This window comes from Ostrea edulis, chromosome 2, assembly GCF_947568905.1.
Source record: "Ostrea edulis chromosome 2, xbOstEdul1.1, whole genome shotgun sequence".
In the NCBI taxonomy this organism is placed as follows: domain Eukaryota; kingdom Metazoa; phylum Mollusca; class Bivalvia; order Ostreida; family Ostreidae; genus Ostrea; species Ostrea edulis.
The window spans coordinates 81169289-81187480 of NC_079165.1; the positions used below are offsets into that span (position 1 = coordinate 81169289).

General features: G+C 38.0%; 1 protein-coding gene across 1 annotated transcript; it reads right to left on the bottom strand.

Moving 5' to 3' along the window:
* Positions 1-15396: 15396 nt before the first annotated feature.
* Positions 15397-16629, bottom strand: LOC125680084 (uncharacterized). Its single transcript, XM_048919528.2, has one exon. The coding sequence runs from the start codon at positions 16627-16629 to the stop codon at positions 15397-15399; it is 1233 nt and encodes a 410-aa protein (XP_048775485.2).
* Positions 16630-18192: the final 1563 nt, after the last annotated feature.

Genomic DNA, 18192 nt, shown 5'->3' on the forward strand with positions numbered 1-18192 from the left:
GAAATAGTATATCACACCTTTACCATAGCGCTCCTAAGAAACTCTTTCTTTTTCATCCAATACAGCAGGTTCTGTCTCAAAGATGCTTCCAGTGATGCAATCGCGGCATTTACGGGATGATAAGGAATATGAAAGGCTTGCAATGAGGAAATGGTAAGCTTAATGTTCACGGAACGTCATTTGGTGCCAAATTGTGCGAAGAATCATGTGTAGTTCCTGTTAAATATCAGGTCTAAAGACAGATGGTGAATGAATTTTAGTTAGCAAGTAAACAATATCATATAAAAGAAACTTAATCAAAATATGCAAAGTACGTCCTACTTGAAATATTTGATAGGATCAGGCACATGTAAGTAATTTGTGTGTTTTTTCACTTTTTTTTTCATTTTATAAAAATAAAATGTAGTTAAAAATACTTAACACTGCTTTAATTGGAAAGTATGAAGGAAAATTATCATCGATTTTAATCGTTTAAGGAATTACCAAAAAAAAAAAAAAACCCACCAAAGGTATTTTTCTTAAACTCAGGCAATTAAATTTTGAATGACAATGTACGCACAGCTAATCATAAGATCAATCTAACACATGTACATGATTTCATGAAAGAACTAATATATTTGATTGGTGTATTTGGTCATGTGATGGAAATGTTCATCGGAATAATCAATTTCCACATCTGCGGAACCCATCTAGCATTTTCCTTTTGATTTTCAATTGCTGAACATATACATGTAACTCCAGGGCAGAGGTATTGCATAAGTGACATTGCAAACAATCAGTGTCCAGATTCTCTTGCGAATAGAAACGATTTGTTACAAAAAATAAATGTTAAAACAGTATGATAAACAATTCATTGCATGGGTATCGGGACATATGATTTTAGGAGGGTGAATAAAGCTTCATATATTCCTTAGAATCATGGAATAACTGTACTCTTCATTCAATGACTGTCAAAACCAAATAGAAAACAGCAATATAGAATAAAGGTTGCTAACTTAAAGGTGGACAGAGAAATGTGGTTTGGGTGGGTTTTTTTATTGGTTGTTGTTGCTACAAAACCAGTCGGTTTATATCCGATTTCTCCGTCCGTGGCGTGACTTTGGAAATGAAAACAGCAAATCAATCCATCATCGGGGGAAAAAACCTCGAATCATTATTATCATGCAAATGCCGTTTTGCGAATTACGGATTATCTACCTGATACGTCACTACGATTTTCCTGTAATATATTCCAACTTTTGATATATCAATGTAAATCAATTATAACATAATATAACCTTTTATATCAGAGTAGATCAGCCATAAAGTACATCATTTATACAATATATGTAAAGTGGTTAGGAAGGAAAGTACACCTTTACCTTTCATGGGAAAAATTATCTTAATTGACGTCAATTTTAAAACGCCGAAGTACATGCTCCTGTTTATTTTGCTGTTAGACATACTGAGGTTATGATTGGTTTTCGAATTCCACATTTTATAATCCTTTTATCAAGGAAATGTCAGTCAGAAAATATTGTCTCTTCTAGAATGACGCTGCAAAATGGAACGTCCTTGATTTGAAAAATTAACTTGTTATGTGAGGTATGCATTGGTCTGGTTGCTCTAAAATATTGTTTCAGTTACAATGTATCTGCAGAGAATCAGGCAAACACAAGTTTCTATAAACCGATTGGGAGCTAGCTGAGGTTGTGCTTGCTGATAAAAAAAATTCATCCTCTTCATATATCTTCAACTGGCTGATGTCAGATGCAATATATGTAGTTTTGTTGACCGCTGGATTTACATCGAAAAAACTTCCGTCCACGTTTATTTCCGATAAAATATGACAAATAAAGTGTGCCATTTTATGAGGTTTTGAAGAATAGAAATTTATTAGCAAGTAGCCAGTGATTATTCTAATGTTTCCTTTCATAGCTATCAAGACAAGATAGAAATTATTTTTTTTTACCCCCTCCCAACAAAACCCCACCCTACTTGACTTATTCCTCTTGGCCCCTGAGGGGGCATAGGGCCTCAACAATAGTTTTCCACCTGTCTCGGTCATGTGCAGCTTGTTTGGTTTCTCCCCATGACATCTGGATCGACCTGAGCTCTGTGTTTAAAGTCCTTCGCCATGTTGTTACTGGGCGCCCCCTTTTTCTTTTTCCTTGTGGATTCCATTCTAATGCATGTCTTGTGATGTTATTCTGTGGTCGTCTGAGGATATGACCAATCCAACGCCATTTTCTTCTTTTGATGGTATCTATTATTGGAGTTTGGCTTGTTCTTCTCCATAATTCCTGGTTTGATATTTTCTCAGGCCATCTAATTTTCAATATCTGTCTGAGGCATTTGTTTATAAAAACTTGGAGGTCATGCTCTGTTTTTTTAAAAGTTTGTTTCCATGTCTCAGATCCGTAAAGAAGAACAGATTTTACATTGGTTTCAAATATTCTGATTTTCGTTTTGAGGCTGATGTTATTGCTCTTCGAGATTGGTCTCAAGGTAACAAAGACATGTCTTGCCTTCCCAATTCTACTTCTGATGTCTTCATCTGCTCCTCCAGTTTTGCTGACTATGCTTCCCAGATACGTGAAGCTATCAACATCTTGGATGCTGTTGCCTTTCAACATCACAGGCGAGTCATGTTGTGCATTGATTCTTAGGCACTTGGTCTTTTTGATGTTTAATTCAAGCCCTGCTGACCTTGCAACTGTTTGGAGTGACTCTGTTTTCAGTTGGATATGCTGGAACAGATGTGATAATAAGCTGACGTCATCTGTGAAGTCCAGATCTTCTAGTTTGGAGGATAGTGTCCATTGAATACCCCTGGGTGGTGCCATGCTTGTTTTTATTATCCAGTCAATGACAAGAGAAAAGATCAGAGGGGATAATAGACATCCTTGACGTACCCCCGTGCCCACGTTGAACAATGGTGACAGTGATGAATTGTGAATGACTTGACATTTGGTGTTGTTATAGAGTCCCTGTATTATTCTAACAATATTTTCTGGGATACCATAATGTCTCAAAACTTTCCATATTGTTATGCGGTGAAGTATGTCGAAGGCTTTTTTGAAGTCGACGAAGTTGATATAGAGTGGTGATTGCCATTCGAGAGATTGTTCTATGATGAGACGCAATGTGGCTATTTGGTCTGTACATGAGTGTCCACACCTGAATCCTGCTTCTTCATCTCTGAGGCATCTATCGATGGCTTCTTTGATTCTTCCAAGAATTATGCGTGTCAAGACTTTGCTAGGTAGTGAGAGTAGTTGTATACCTCTCCAGTTTTGACAATCACTAAGGTCTCCATTCTTTGGCAATTTTACTATGAACCCTGTTTCTCCAGTCCTCTGGTATTTCCTCAGATGTCCAGATAGTATTTAACAGATCGTGGAGTATATTTGCTGTTGTTTCAGGGCTTGCTTTCAGTACTTCTGGTGGAATAGAGTCTGGTCCTGGAGCTTTACCGTTTTTGATTTTTCGAATTGCCTTGATAATTTCATCTTTAGAGATGGCGGATGTTTCAATATCAAGATCATCACCTGGAAGAATGTCAGGGCTATTGGCAATCTCATCTCCATTTAGAAGGCTGCTGAAGTGATCTTTCCATCTTTCTAGTTGTTTTTCCAGTTTCGGTATGGTGTTTCCATCTCTGTCTCTTATTGGTCTTGATGTATTGGTCTTTCTGCCTGCCAGCTGTCTTGTAATGTTATAAACAGTTTTAGTGTCATTTCTAATCATGGCATTTTCAGCTTCAGTAGCTAGTTGGTTAATATAGTTCCTTTTGTCAAGCTTCGCATTTCTTTTAACTTCTTTCTGCAGATCTGAGTATTCTTTTGGAAGCTTCTCTTTCTGGGATCTTAAATCTCTGCCATTTCGTTTCTAATGTACCATCATCTACATCTGCAAGGGCTTGAAAACGATTGCTGAGTTTGATAGTAAAGTCTCTGATGTTTTGACCATCTCTAAGCTTCTCTAAGTTGTATCGTCTGTTCAGCTGTTCACCTTGTTTAACTGCTCTGGATATTTTGATTTTGAAATTTTGCCACCAGTAGTTCATGATCAGAACCAACATCAGCACATCTATAGACCCTGACATCTTGTAAGCTCTTTCTCCATCACCTAGCTACGGTAATATGATCTATCTGATTTTTTGTCTTTGTATCTGGTGATGTCCATGTTGTTTTATGGATATTCTTGCGAGGAAAACTTGTTCCACCAATAACAAGGTCGTTTTGTGCACAAAAATCTGCAAACAGTTCTCCATTTTCATTGATGGTTCCTGTGCCTTCTTTCCCCATGATGGACTCTCTTCCGTTGTTGTCTTTACCCACTTTTGCGTTCATGTTTGCCCAGCTGTCTATTTTGTATTGCTTGTGGGAGTTATGAGATTGATCACTGTTCGTTATCTTCACCTTGCATCAATATTAAAATGTCTCTAGGTGTTACATTTTCTATTACACTTTGAAGTTGATCATAAAATTCTTCTTTATCGTTTTCTTCTGCTACGTTTGTCGGGGCATAGCACTGTATAATGGTCACTTTCTGGAATTTTGACATAAAGCGAGCAACGATGACCCTCTCGCTAACTGGTTCCCATTCCATGAGTGATGACTTTGCCTTGTTGTTGAGTAAAATGCCAACTCCATTGTGGTGGTGATCATTTTCGTTTGGTGGTCCTGAGTATAGCAATGTGTGGCTTGTTAGCATTACATTTCCTGATGTTGTCCATCTAACTTCGCTAAGTCCCAATATGTCTAGATCATATCTGTCCATCTCTCTTGCCACCTGAGCTGACCTCCCCGTTTCATAAAGTGTACGCACATTCCAACATCCAATTCGTGAGGCGGTCTTAGGCGAGAGAAGATTCATCGGTGAATTTCTCCACGTCATTCGCTCTCTCCTGGGTCGATTCCGTAATCCATTTAAAGTGTTTTCTATTGTTTCGGTTTCTGTAGCCTAAGTTTTTTTTTCCATGATGGGGTTGCTGACCCCATGCACAATCTCTATTTCCCACGAGGAGTGGAGATTTTTATTTCAGAGTCTCCTTCTCTTAGACTGATTGCCAACCAAGACTGATGAACACAGTCTGTCCATTTGTTGGATGTCTGGGCGACTAATGGGTTCCAACAACCAGGATTTTATGTCAGAGTTTTCCCTCTCCTAAATGAGCTACCCTCCAAGGTTTAACGAGCCTCATCTACCCGAAGCTACTGGTTTTAAGGCGCCAGTGACTCGCCTTCACCCCTTCTCCTTGTTAGTAAAATCAGTTCCGCCACGGGAAGGCCAGGAGCTAGGCTTTGGTTGACAGAGGCTATATTTTACGCTTGCCTAAAGGGGCACTTAAATGACATTAGGTGCTTATTCTCAATATCACCCCTTGACAGTATCAACCTTAGGAACCAAAACCCCACCCTAAACCAAACTTTATAATTATATATATTTATACACATAGACAAACCATTTTCGGGTATGCTCGTTCCAGGGCTGTGACTGAATTCCTCAGAAACCAGAGGAAAACTGGTCAAAAAGGGAGGAAAACACTTCACCCTACCTAGAAAAATATAATTTTCTGTCACTTTAGATCAAACCAAGAGTGTTTCATTTTTTTCAAAAATTGAGCCAATCAGAGGATTTCCTCTGAAAAGAGGAAAACTCACACCCCTGTCGTTCCCATTAACCCATTTTTGCATTAAAGGATCTTGATAACTCTAAATCATTGCATTAAAATGTGGATAAAATATCAGGAACAACTAAATGCTGTTATTAGACAGTAATACCCGCACGCAATTCAAGTGTTTACTTTAAAATGAACCCTCTGTCGTACTTGTGGAACCACACTGTAGCAAAGAAGCCACAATAATTACCACATAACATGCCCTATATACCATATATATTCTTGTTGCATGAAAAGTGAAGATAACGAACACTGATCAATCTCATAACTCCTATAAGCAATACAAAATAGAGAGGTGGGCAAACACGGAGCGCTGGACACACCAGAGGTGGGATCAGGTGCCTAGGAGGAGAAGCATCCCCTGTCGACCGGTCACACCCGCCGTGAGCGCTATATCCTTGCATATATCAAAATACACTGAGTATTTTGATGGGCAAGTGCCCTGGGGTCATCCCACACCTTATTTAATGATAATTGAGGTATATTTACAGTAATTGAGGTCCTGGCCCCTAAACCATACATTTCCTGCTGCATATATCAAGATGCATTGAATATTCTGAAGGACAAGTGCTTCGGGGTCATGTCAATCTCCATTTTTTGACTGTTCAAATATTTTCAAAATGGTTGAGATTCCAATCCTTAAAGCAAATATATTGTTGCAAATGGCACAATGCACTGAACACCAGATTTTCGTTTTTCCGCCCCATTTGCCTCTCAAGATGAAAAAGAAAATTCCAAAAAATGTTTTGCACATTTACAGGACACCACCAATCATCTCCCAAAAGATGATTTATTTACTGTATAAAACGTAAGAGGAGTTCTGGGAACCAGGTTTCTCTTGAGAAAAATGTCGTTTTTCAACCCCCAATGGCACCCAGGGTGAAAATGAAAAGTCTGAAACATAAGCACATTTACAAGACACCACCAATTATAATCCAAAAGATTATTTGGCTAATACTAAGAGGAGTTCTGGGAAGCAGGGATTTTATTTTGTCGGACCCCATTTGGCTTCCAGGATGAAAATGAAAATTTCAAAAACTTATTACACATCTGAAGGGCACCATTAATCATATCCCAAAAGTTGATTTAGCTACAGTGTAAAATGTAAGAGTAGTTTTAAATACCAGGGTGTTTCTTTTATTTTTTGGAGAAAAAACCCGTCGTTTTTCGACCACCATTCGGGCCCCAGGGTGAAATTGAAAATTTTGAAATCTTATTTCATATCTACAGGGCGCCATCTATCATCTTCGTACAGCGTGAAATGTAAGAGTTCTGGGAACCTGGTTTTTGTATCTTAGAATTGGTCGTTTTTCAAGCTCCATTTGGGTGAAAATGAAAATTCCAAAATCCTATTGCACATCTACAGGACACAACCAATTACCTTCCAAAAGATGAATTAGCGACTGCGTAGAATGTAGTGATATTGATTGATATTAATGATATTAACGGCAAACTAACAACTCAACTTTATGTCAAACGGGATGATTTCAGCTTCTCCATCGTCAGCTTGCCATATTTATGTAGCAATATTCCACTATCACCTGCAACTGATTCGATACACAAGAGCTAGTTCTGTGTATGGTCAGTTTTTAAATTGAGGCAAGCTACTGACAAACAAGTTGATGGTACAGGGGTTTCAACAATCTCGATTAAAGTCAGCATCTCGCAAATTCTACGGTCGTTATAACGATCTAATTTGCAAATACAACCTATCATTGGGTCAAATGCTGTCTGACGTGTTTCATACCGATTGTTAGACCGTTTTTGGCACCTTGATTTTGATTACGAATAACTCCGTTTATCTGATCAAGATATAGGGCTCACGGCTGGTGTGACCGGCTGACAGGGGATGCTTACTCCTCCTAGGCACCTGATCCCACCTCTGGTGTATCCAGGGGTCCGTGTTTGCCCAACTATCTAGTTTGTATTGCTTGTAGGAGTTATGATATTGATCACTGTTTGTTATCTTCACCTTTAATGTGATGAAACATTGATGAATGATCAAGATAAACAATAATGTAGCAAAGTCATTTAACTTATATTTGTAAATATATGTACTCGTTGTGCTTAGAAATGCTCTTGCAAATATTGTGCTTTCACATCTAACCTGTGCCATTATAAGTTCATGAACCTCAAATATGATTCTAACTTGAAATGATAATAAACAATGCAAAATAATGATGATACATTTGCATGTGACGTAAAAAGCCTTTCCTTTGATGAAAATACAGGTCTATGAGCTAAGATTCTGTTGACCTTGGATACATATGGATATGCAATCTTATTTAACGCTCTTATTTCTGATAAGTATCCCGTTTTACGACAATGAAGTCAGAAGAATGTCTTTTTTATCGTTCATATTCTGAGGGAAGCGATAATACAAATAGAAATGGAAAATTAAAAAATGAAATATGAATGAAGAAGAAACAGTTGCATTTGATGTTAGAGTGTATTATATTTCAGTATCTGTTTTAGAATGATGAGCTGACTGGACGCAGGTTAACGGAAGCTAATTAATTTACGATCACTACAGATTCACTTACTATATACATGCACGAAAGTTCAGTAGAAGTTCATGGCATTTGTACACTTTGAAGCCAAGATCGTTTTATGGAAAATATTTACTGTCTGTAAAAGCCTGAAAATGGAATAACAGCATGGTGTGATGTGTACAGTTTCACAGCTTTATGAACAATTGAATTAATCTCCCTGTTTGAAATAAGGAAAAGCGTAGGCATGTATTTGTTAATCTGTATCTAAATTTCCATATTTTTCTAGTATTTGTGAACAGAATAAAAGAAATGGTATTACACGATCGTTGTTTGTTGGAGTTAGTACTACAATTTGATAAACGGATATCGCCCTAATTATGTTTTACTCGATGGTGACTATACAGACCAGATCAAGTACCATGGATGACCGAGACCGAAGGCCGAGGTTAACCTCTACCTGATCTGGCTCCGGTTTATAAAACTTAGTAGAGCTCACTTTTTCATAATATGTTCTTTCTATAAAAGTGAGACTCGAATCAAAAGTGAGCTTGTCCAAGATTATTGGGCATGGAGCCAGGTCCGTTTACTTACAAGTAAACCAAAAACAATCATATTATATGAATGTATATATAAACTGTGTCAATTTATGAAATATCAATTGGATAGGCTTTTAAACTGTTTTCAAATAAGTAATCAATTTGATAAGAACAGTGTTTTCATATGATTTAAACACTCCCATGTTTAGCCAAGATTTCCGTTAGCACTAGTCATGTAAAAACTGTAAAACTTTTTAAGACCAAAGATCATGCAATTCGATTGGTTGATTGAAATGCTTCGTCAAAAGCAATACCCCAGGTAAACATTCGACAGTGATTCGGAGTGAACTCGTTCAAAACATCCCTTGACTAGTCAGAGATAACAAAACTTCCTAAATATTCAACAGAATGATTTATTGACCAATGAAACACGATATATGTCGCATTGGGTCCAAAGTAAAAATTTTAATTTTGTTTTCTTGATTGGTGTATTCTAATATGAACGTAGTGTTGTAAATTATAAAACGTCTACGTTTCGTTTGATAAAAGGGAAAATGTTTGATAAAGTGGACCTCTATATTAAGAGGTAACCTCTCTATAAAGGTCACTTTGATTAAATTACACGGGTGACTGCTTGATACAGGTTTGACTGTGAAAGTTTTATCATATGTTCATATATTTTCTTCTTTATTAATGCGTGCAATCATAATACAAAGGTAGCACTTTAGATATTCTCAGACCTTTCAAGTCCGTGGGAATCCGGATTAAAATAGGTCCTCAGTACTCCTTGCTTGTTGTAAGAGGCGACTAAATGGGGGAGGTCCCTCGGGTGAGACCACAAAAACTGAGATTCCGTGTCACAGCAGGTATGGCACGTTAAAGATCACTCCCTGCATGCTCAAAGGCCGTACGTGCCGAGCATAGGACCAAATTTTACAGTCCTTCACCGGCAATGGTGATGTCTCCATAAAAGTTAAAAATTCTCGAGAGGGACGTTAAACAATATACAACCAATCAATCAGACCTTTCTACGAGAGATTAATAGAAAACTTATACAGGTCTGAGGATTCTCGGATGAAATAACGATGATCACGTTGACGTTGTACTGCCAGTTTATGTTCAAGAAAGCAACCCTTTCCTAAGATCACGTAACGGTAATACAGAATTACAATTACAACATGTAAGCAAAAAATCCCACATTGATTGGGATTCCCAGCGTCAGGGTTATACAACCATACAGTAAGACGGAGGACCTTACCTTAATATCTATCATACATAAATTTCGGCAATATTTTTCAATCAAAATAATTCGTTTGCGTCGGATTTGTTTTTTTCTCTGCCACGTACATGTATCATTATCACATTTATGTTCATGGGAATGGGGCAGGTTATATTGTCAAGCGAGATAAGTAAATAGACGATAAGATATCATACTTTGAATTAATCTAAATGATAGTAAACGAGATATATTCTTGTTTACGACGAAATAAATAAAAAGATTTAACCCTGTAGGTCTTATCTATCAATTGAAAGATTTTATTGGCATTTTTATTCAAAAGATATCATTGAATTTAGTAAGGTTTTCATGATCAATAACTTTTGGGAAATCGTCGAAATGTGGGAGACACGCTGCTCAGAGAGCGTCAGAGGTCCACTTCAGGGTAGAACACATTTTTAGGCGCTATACTATCTTGTAAACACATAATGCAGCCGGATGCTTAGTCAAAGCGCTACCTACGATGTGTTAAACCAGCGTAACATCTCAGGTCTTTCCGACCTCTGATGGAAATGCCCGAGATGCTGCGATGGATCGCTCGCTTGAATTTCTGGAGTTACTTGCAGGGACAAAACTTGTCGGTGATGAAAAGACAAATGTTCTCAAATATTTTATTAACAGGAAAATAAGATAAAAGAAAAACTTATTGAAAGCGGATTTTTTAAACCATACTTACGTTTAACAATGATGCAACCGCGTAGTGATACATTATTTACAAACAAGATAGCATGGGTTGAAGAAAGAAAAGATACTGGTTTAATAGCGGAAATATCATCATGTAAATATTTGATAATACCACGACTCATCGCAGAATGATAATAATCTTGTTCAGCTAAAATGTCGAGGCCTCGTTGTAGATCAGACATTGTGTAGATCTGTGTGTGTTAAGCATGTAAAATGGATTATACATGTACTTTCAGCATATGCATTATAGTACTAAAGTAAATCATAGCAATTAAGATGTAGATTTTTTTTAGCATTATTGAGACGTCCAGGAACATAGTTATAAATTCTGCGACAGTCGGGTGTTTGTTGCTCATTTTTACCAGTTTTACAAAGGCGGGACGAATTTTGTTATTCCAGTTTTCAACGTCCATATATACTTAGTAAAAAAAATTGTCTACGTGTTCTATTCTGTCTGTTGTTTACTGTGATTTTTTTTATATCAACGTTCGTGCTTATCTTCATTGGTTTTGTTGTTATTTTCTTGTCTAATTTGACTAATGAAAGGCGAAAATAACGAACAGTGATCAATCTCATAACTCCTGTAAGCAATACAAAATAGATAGTTGGGCAAACACGGACCCCTGGACACACCAGGGGTGGGATCAGGTGCCTAGAAGGAGTAAGCATCCCCTGTCGACCAGTCACACCCGCCGTGAGCCCTATATCTTGATCAGGTAAACGGAGTTATCCGTAGTCAAAATCAGTGTGCCAAGAACGGCATAACAATCGGTATGAAACACATCAGACAGGATTTGACCCAATGATAGGTTGTATTGACGAACTAGATCGTTATAACGACTATAGAATTTGCGAAATGCTGACTTCAATCGAGACTGTTGAAACCCATGTACCATCAACTTGTTTGTCAGTAGCTTGCCTCGATTTAAAAACTGACTATACGCAGAACAAGCTCTTGCGTATCGAATCAGCTGAGAGATATAAACACCATATGCAGGTGATAGTGGAATATTGCTACATAGATATGGGAAGTTGACGATGGAGAAGCTGAAATCATCCCGTTTGTCATACAGTTGAGTTGTCAGTTTGCCGTTAATGTCTACTTTCAATAAAATATCTAAGTATGAAGCAGAAGTGGACGACTATGTGGTGTCTATGATTGATTAATTGAAGTACCACAAATTAAGACATGCTTCTCGCTCAGGGTCGTAGCGGTGAGAGTTTTTAGCGTGCCAACGCTTCTCGCGACACTGGGTCTCCGTTTTTTAAGGTCATATCCGAAAGACCCGTGATTCTCACTTCTAAATGCCGAGCGTTTGGCGAAAGAGCAATCACTACCTATTTTAACGTCTTATGTTTGAAGCGGCCATGGAACGAGCAGGGCTCGAACTCACGACCACCCGGTTACGAAGCGAACTATATTGACATAAATATGTTCCTAGTGTAAGGTGACGTGCTGTGTAGAGGATTATATCAATGGTCATTGTATATGTAGTTTTGACACCTATTGATAGAAGAAGAAAAAAGATATGAACTCATGTTCCTGGAAAGAAATGTTATTAACCTAGTCATACAGTAAATATTGCTAAATTCATTATTTCTGATTTTTTTATTATTTGTACATGAACAATATCAAAATTTCAGACAAGGAATGCATTGCAAACCCTGATAAACTTGCTAACCGCATTCCAGAGGATGTTCGATAAGTACTTTGATTTTCTCTTCTTTAGCTCGGCTATAACATGCATGCAATTCGTTAAACACGACAGAGTACTTTTGTTAACATTTTATCATGACCATTATGGAATGGAAACTTGAATCCCGGTGTGATTGACCACAGCTGTCAAGAAGCCATTAAAATGTTGATACCCAAGAAGGAGAATCGCGGTATCCGTAACCGTGTCGAAGACTCGTGACGACATATTTAATTTAGTAGATGTCTATAGTTTGAATGAGTGATGCAACCGAGTGCACAGTATTGAAATAATCGCTATTACCTTATTGAGAGTTTTTCTTCATTTAGCTAAACGCGACACATACTGAAGATAGAACTTATATATAATTCAAAATTGAAAAAAAAAATCAAGAATTTTTCTTTTGTGTGTAATTCATTAATCGATCCATAGAATATAATATAGTTCGGTGAAAAATAAAAAGAGGCACCACGTACATTATGAAGTACAAGAATCAATATGATCTCTTTCAACATTTACAAAAGATAAAACTTCACATGACTAAAACAATGTAATCGATCTTTTGATCGTAATTGTCAATTTTTCAAGGAATCGTGGAAGTTGATAAATATCTGAGCGGAACAAGGACGATTTGACCTTGTGTATTCTGTGCTGGTAACACCTTTTTGTTAGATCTACTTGATCTAAAACATCGCACTTGCTTGAAACGTCAGCTATTAACAAGTGTTTCGTGTCCTGTACAACATCATTTACTTTACTTCTGTTTCTCGGAGTTTAAAAGAGCTTTTATAACTTTCAAAGCAAGATTTAATCAGTTGAGAATATTTTCCTTAAAATGTTAAAATTCATAAACAATAATTTTAGAGAGAAGTATCTGTTAATAAAAGTAAGATTGTTAAAATTCGTAGACAATAATTTTAGAGAGAAGTATCTGTTAATAAAAGTATAAGACTGAATGAACGATTTTTTTTCTAAAGTAAAATAACATCACTAATTTTCCTGATGGTAAATATTTTTCAGGCATAGTAAAGAGAGTATATTCTGATTTTCTATTTCATAGCATTTACGAATTATTATTTCATTACTGATTACAATTTCAAATACCAGACGATGATGAAAACCACATGGTTTAGTACAGTCTGTTAGTACCAAGCCCTCCCTATCACAAACTTCCTGGATATTGAGAAACGTGTTTCCTGGTCAAGCGAATCTTAGCAAACCATAGTAAAATGAAGTATCATAATATTTAGAACATGGAAACAACACAGCATGTGTGTATGTTCTACAACACTATGCAGGGTTCGTAAAATGGACATTTATTACTCGTTTTACCGGTATTATAGGCCTATTTAATTCATATATCCCATAGCGGCTCACTCCGACCTGACATAAATTGAACTATATTTCGGGATACTGCTTCAGGAATTTTGCAATAACAGACGTATTGTATTTCTTGGAAAGCAAGCTTCGATATCTAGCATGTACTTTTCTTGAACAAATGCAAATGTGAATTTAGTGATTTGCTTTTAAGTGAAAATGAAATGCCTGTGTAAAGAAATAAGTGATATTGACATTTTCTTCATGTACAATCTTTGAACTTGTAAAGGACGAAACGAAGGGGGATATTTCCATTCCTGTATATTTAAGAATATCATTGATTATACATGTATTTTGAAATATTTACTTTTTTACCTTCGATATCTTTATCAATTGAAATGATAACCATTTCCTCATGAATATGAACAATGTGCGTATGAATCTTGATAAATATATCCAGACAGAATTGAAGATAAATTGTAAATATGACCAAAAACAATCATTTTTTGAAAATACATGTGTATGAACAGCAACGCTTCTCACAAGCTTACTTTTCATGAAGCGCTTTTTGTTTGCGTGTTTCTGTTCATGCCCTCATGTACTAAAAAAAAACAACTAAATTTATTTCTTGAATATTTACATTTCCTGTTTGTTACAGACAATTCTGTGCTGTTTCAATATAAGAAATATATGCCTAGGCTGTTTGTATTACGAGAGATGCAAGCATGGGAGTAATTTTGACAATCTAAATAAACCCATGCTTCCGTTGCTTAAGACATTTAGCGTTTTCTGAATGAAAGGCGAAGATAACGAACAGTGATCAATCTCATCAATAAAATTAACCCTCTGTCGTACTTGTGTAACCACACTGTAGCAAAGAAGCCACAATAATTACCACATAACATGCCCTATATACCATATATATTCTTGTTGCATGAAAAGTGAAGATAACGAACACTGATCAATCTCATAACTCCCACAAGCAACAAAAAATAAAGAGGTGGGCAAACATGGACCCCAGGACACACCAGAGGTGGGATCAGGTGCCAAGGAGGAGTAAGCATCCCTTGTTGACCGGTCACACCCGCCGTGAGCCCTATATCTTGATCAGATAAACGGAGTTATACGTAGTCAAAACCAGTGTGCCAAGAACGGTCTAACAATCAGCATGAAACACGTCAAACAGCATTTGACCCAATGATAGGTTGAATTGGCAAAATAGATCGTTATAACGACCATAGAATATGCAAAATTCTGATTTTAAACGAGACTATTGAAACCCCTGCACCATCAACTTCTTTGTCAGTAGCCTGTGCGTTAGTGCGCTATGAAAATCTACCACATTTAACACTATCTATTTCATAATATAAAGAATTATTGAAGATATAAGCAGTTATTGCTATATTCTCACTGTTAGATCAGAAATCTTAACTCTTCGCAGATGACATTCCCGATTATATGTTTACTGGTTATCTCTGCTGATGACGTTCCCGTATTATGTTTACCGGTTCTCTCTGCTGATGACGTTCCCGTATTATGTTTACCGGTTCTCTCTGCCGATGACGTTCCCGTATTATGTTTACCGGTTCTCTCTGCTGATGACGTTCCTGTATTATGTTTATCGGTTCTCTCTGCTGATGACGTTCCCGTATTATGTTTACCGGTTCTCTCTGCTGATGACGTTCCTGTATTATGTTTACTGGTTCTCTCTGCTGGTGACGTTCCCGTATGTTTACCGGTTCTCTCTGCTGGTGACGTTCCGAAAGTAAACAGGAGTAAGTGTAGACACGTCACCTGGAGTAAGTCTAGACACCCCACCAGGAGTAAGTGTAGACACGTCACCTAGAGTAAGTGTAGACACGCCACCTGGAGTAAGTGTAGACATGCCACCAGGAGTAAGTGTAGACACGCCACCTAGAGTAAGTGTAGACACGTCACCTAGAGTAAGTGTAGACACGTCACCTAGAATAAGTGTAGACACGTCACCTAGAGTAAGTGTAGACACGCCACCAGGAGTAAGTGTAGACACGTCACCTAGAATAAGTGTAGACACATCACCTGGAGTAAGTGTAGACACGCCACCTGGAATAAGTGTAGACACATCACCTAGAGTAAGTGTAGACACGCCACCAGGAGTAAGTGTAGACACGCCACCTAGAGTAAGTGTAGACACAAGACCAGGAGTAAGTCTAGACACGAGACCAGGAGTAAGTCTAGACACCCCACCAGGATTAAGTCTAGACACGCCACCAGGAGTAAGTCTAGACAACCCACCAGGAGTAAGTCTAGATACGTCACCTGGAGTAAGTCTAGACACGTCACCTGGAGTAAGTCTAGATACGTCACCTGGAGTAAGTCTAGATACGTCACCTGGAGTAAGTCTAGACACGCCACCTGGAGTAAGTGTAGACACCCCACCTGGAGTAAGTCTAGACACGCCACCTGGAGCAAGTCTAGAAACGTCACCTGGAGTAAGTCTAGACACGCTACCTGGAGTAAGTCTAGATACGTCACCTGGAGTAAGTCTAGATACGTCATCTGGAGTAAGTCTAGATACGTCACCTGGAGTAAGTCTAGATACGTCACCTGGAGTAAGTCTAGAAACGCCACCTGGAGTAAGTGTAGACATGCCACCTGGAGTAAGTGTAGACATGCCACCTGGAGTAAGTGTAGAAACATCACCTGGAGTAAGTGTAGACATACCACCTGGAGTAAGTGTAGACACATCACCTGGAGTAAGTGTAGACACATCACCTGGAGTAAGTGTAGACACATCACCTGGAGTAAGTGTAGACACGCCACCTGGAGTAAGTGTAGACACGCCATCTGGAGTAAGTCTAGATACGTCACCTGGAGTAAGTCTAGACACGCCACCTGGAGTAAGTGTAGACATACCACCTGGAGTAAGTGTAGACACACCACCTGGAGTAAGTGTAGACACACCACCTGGAGTAAGTGTAGACATGCTACCCAAGGTGTAACACATGTACAAAAACATGCTCGAAGTAAGATGCGCATTTTAGAAGGTATTGCATAAACACGTCATCTGGAGTAGACGTGATGCAGACATGCCACCTGGAGCAAGTGGGATAGAAACACACTACGTGGAATAGGTGTGATAGAAACACGTCACCTGGAGTAAGTGTGTTAGAAACACGTCACCTGGAGTAGGTGTGATAGAAACACCTGGAGTAGGTGTGTTAGAAACACGTCACCTGAAGTAGGTGTGATAGAAACACCTGGAGTAGGTGTGTTAGAAACACTTGGAGTAGGTGTGTTAGAAACACATCACCTGGAGTAGGTGTGATAGAAACACCTGGAGTAGGTGTGTTAGAAACACGTCACCTGAAGTAGGTGTGATGGAAACATGTCACCTGGAGTAGGTGTGATAGAAACACCTGGAGTAGGTGTGTTAGAAACACGTCACCTGAAGTAGGTGTGATGGAAACATGTCACCTGGAGTAGGTGTGTTAGAAACACGTCACCTGGAGTAGGTGTGTTAGAAACATGTCAACTGGAGTAGGTGTGTTAGAAACACCTGGAGTAGGTGTGATAGAAACACCTGGAGTAGGTGTGTTAGAAACACTTGGAATAGGTGTGATAGAAACACGTCACCTGGAGTAGGTGTGTTAGAAACATGTCACCTGGAGTAGGTGCGATAGAAACACTTGGAGTAGGTGTGTTAGAAACACCTGGAGTAGGGGTGATAGAAACACGTCGCCTGGAGTAGGTGAAAGTAAGATACACCACATGAGGTATGTATAATACAAACACTTGAAATAGATAGAATACATTCCCTACAGTCTACTCGCCAGCAAATGAGTATGTGATGCAGTTAAGAGGCTCTCTAAATGGCACAGAATTTACCTGACTAAACTACATGTATTTACCTAGATTTTAAAAAAGAGAGGACCAGTAACTATGAGGTGCTAGACACTATTTTTTGTAGCCGTTCGAGGAATAAACGATACAGACTCGCCTTTGTTTCTATATTTAACAAAGCTACAGTGCAGTTCACACTAATCGGAGTTTGATCAGGGTCTGTTCAGCTCTTGTCTACAGTGAGTCTTTTGTAATTCGCAATGTTTGTCAATGAGCATATTGTTAATTAATTCAGTGTAGTGATCCTCCTGATCAGATCTTCACATTAACTTTGTTTATCAAGGACATTGAATTACAAAACTTTTACATTTTTAGATATCTTTTTTTCTTGGTGGACGTATATTTAGACGAATTCTAGCTCAACTCCGATCCGAAGACCAAAGGAGATTCTCTACAATAGTAAGTTGTCAGCTGTCTGTCAGTAAACAATTTTGAATTTATATGTTATTATGGTTTGGTTTTTTTCCATTTCTTTGCTAAAATATAGTTTATTCATATATAAATGAATGACTTCATTTTGAAACATGAATGAAGTTATAAATATCAGCAATACTTAAATGTTCCTTTTCAATCTAATTGCGTAGCTGGGTAGCTCAGTAGATCCAAGTGTCGACTGCTGATCTGTGGGGTGTGGGTTCGAGTCTAG

Bases quoted from the DNA above. Each gene is read 5' to 3' on its own strand.
- LOC125680084 (XM_048919528.2), bottom strand. From the start codon at position 16,629: ATGTCTACACTTACTCCAGGTGGTGTGTCTACACTTACTCCAGGTGGT.